This window comes from Parasteatoda tepidariorum, chromosome 6 (genome assembly GCF_043381705.1).
Source record: "Parasteatoda tepidariorum isolate YZ-2023 chromosome 6, CAS_Ptep_4.0, whole genome shotgun sequence".
Classification (NCBI taxonomy): Eukaryota; Metazoa; Arthropoda; class Arachnida; order Araneae; family Theridiidae; genus Parasteatoda; species Parasteatoda tepidariorum.
In genome coordinates this window covers 52,622,599-52,625,108 of record NC_092209.1, presented here as the reverse complement: position 1 = coordinate 52,625,108, position 2,510 = coordinate 52,622,599, and the positions used below count along the sequence as shown (strand labels likewise).

General features: G+C 35.9%; 1 protein-coding gene across 1 annotated transcript in view; it reads right to left on the bottom strand.

The window, feature by feature from the left end:
• Positions 1-2,269, bottom strand: part of LOC107438630 (amiloride-sensitive sodium channel subunit gamma-like) — a 21,074-nt gene extending 18,805 nt beyond the window's left edge. Inside the window, exons 1-2 of the mRNA XM_016050960.3 lie at positions 2,003-2,269; positions 1,483-1,622 (exon numbers count right to left, since the gene is read on the bottom strand). Of these exons, the coding sequence (XP_015906446.3) occupies positions 1,483-1,622; positions 2,003-2,269 (407 nt within the window). The remainder of the gene's footprint in view (positions 1-1,482; positions 1,623-2,002) is intronic.
• Between the last annotated feature and the right edge of the window lie 241 nt (positions 2,270-2,510).

The window sequence follows — 2,510 nt, the reverse complement described above, 5'->3', positions numbered from 1 at the left end:
AAAATATATATATATATATATATATTCCTTGTCTTCTCCCCTGTGGGCTTGAAATTACAAGTCTACGGAGTTGAACATCGTTAACCGTAAACCCAAAATTGGGTTGGCTGTTTAACGACGGTCATGAACCCATTGTAAGGCTGCAAATAAGTAAATATGAGGCTGCACAATTTGTTAACAATGCGGTCAGCATGAGCACAAAGCTGTCTTACTGAAGCTGTGATCTAAGAGTGAATGGACTTCAAGCCGCCACTGACGATCGTACCAGTCTAATTAGCAGATATGTTTTAGATTTGCGGATATTATGGTTGAACCTTATGCAAAAAAGATGGAAATTTCTGGGTTAAGCATTAATAAAAATTCGCCATCGTTGAGGACTCATGGTGGATGGATCCATCGTATATTTGCTTAAACTGGAGAGGAAAATCACAGAAATTTCCAATGTTTAGTGTTCAACAACAGTAGTATTTGAACCCATGATTCGCCTATCCCAGTGGCCAGCACTGCGAACGTGGAGCACAGTGGACAGTGCAAACTTGGAGCATCATTTGAATTCACCTATCCTCAGGGTATTTTGTATTCTAAATAATCTTAGATAAAATGTAATGAGTTTAAATGCATCATACACTATCTTCCAATAAGTATTTGGACACCTCTGCAAATGACTATATCTGCGGTTCTGAGATACGTCACGTCCTCCGCCGGTATAGATTGTGTAGGGAACAACATCGCCATTAGTCTTATGCAAGATACTGACTGCACTATTTTGGATAACAATGTGCTTCCTACATTGTGGCATTTTTAATGGGTGAACTGTCATATTGCGAGGGTTACCGAGGCTTGGTATGGTGCCAATGGGGTTAATCGAATGGACTACCCTGCCCAGACCTGAACCCTACCGAGAACCTCTGGGGCGAGTTGGGTCGCCGAATTAAGGGGTGTACTACCCGTCCAAAATCGGTGAAGAAGCTTACATGTGTTCTCCAAGCTGAGTGGACGAAAATACCGATGGCCGTCGCACAAGGACTTGTGGAAAGTATGCCCCGGAGGGTACATGCTGAAATTGCATATCGTGGAGGCTCTACTAACTATTGATTATGAATAAAAATTTTTTTTCTTTTCTATCACACGTGTTCAAATACTTATTGGTAGATAGTGTATTTGTAAGTATCGTTACAAATATTTGTTTAAATATAAATTATTTTTAAAGACGAATTTTATCGTTACAAATATTTGGTAAAATATAGGCTATTTTTTGAAGGAGAATTTCTAAATTCTAATATTTCGTATTTCTAAATAATCTTAGAAGAAGTGACTACAAAATTCCTTTCTTGTATATTTTATATAATTTTAATTCAAAAATTAAAAGAGCAACAATGATTATACTCCATTTTTTTAACATAAGATGATTGTTTAAAAACAGACCCATTGACATTTTTCAAAATTGCAAATAGAAGAAATTAATTTTCTTTACAGACTTACTCGCAATCTATGGGACGGTCATTTGCCCCAGTGGAAATATATGCGCAACTCTGCACAAATTTATCTAAAGTTTGTGTATAGTTTATAACTTCTTTATATGGTTTTTGCATCATCCTTTCGTAGAGCCACATTGATGGAACCTATGAGGTGAAGAAAAAAATAAAATGTATTTGCGAAGATCCATTCATGCAAATCTAAATCTGAAAAAAAAAATTACTCATATATCTAGCTCCTGTCAAGCTTTTTTAGCCAAGCTCTTTTAAGTTCATTTCTTTTTTACCATTGAATTTTTGTAATAATTAAATACTAGTGGCCTGCGCCCACCTGCTCACTAACGCTCGCCAACCCCAGAAAATTGCTACGCAATCTTATATGGTTTGCTTCGCTCGCTATTAACTTAGGTACATTGCAAATGCATAAAATTCTAAGAATTCAGAACAATCATTCAAATCCATATAACAACTTTTTTTTTTAAAAAAAAAACATCTTTTTAGTAAATAGTTAAATTTTCCAACTTGACTTTTCCATCATGGCAGCATTTGTTATATTTCCCAGAGGAATTTTTTTCTTCTGCCAAGAAGTGAGCAGCACAAAAACTACAAATTTCGGTCATGGAACCGATGTTGTGTTCGACAACATCAACAGTTAAATCTTGAATGACAGCACGTCGTCTACGCATTCTTTCACCACTACGTCTTTCATAGCTGTCATCAATGCTCTCTTCCAATCTTCGAGCACGCTTCTTTTGATTATACTTCAAAAGCGTAACAGCACGACTGAGACTCATTTTTCAATGAATAACTAATAACAATAATAAAACAAATAAATTCGTGATATAAATCAAAAATCGTCAAATAAACTCGTGAAAAAAAGAGCTTTCGACAAAATACTAAAATAGAGATCTATCGACAAAGACTACTCACTTCTGCCTAGCTTAATAGTATGAGATTGCGGCAGCTGATAGGGTGAATTTCGGAAGAGATCACATTTGGTGAGAATGCTCTCTCTGGTTATTTCAGTTTCCGTTT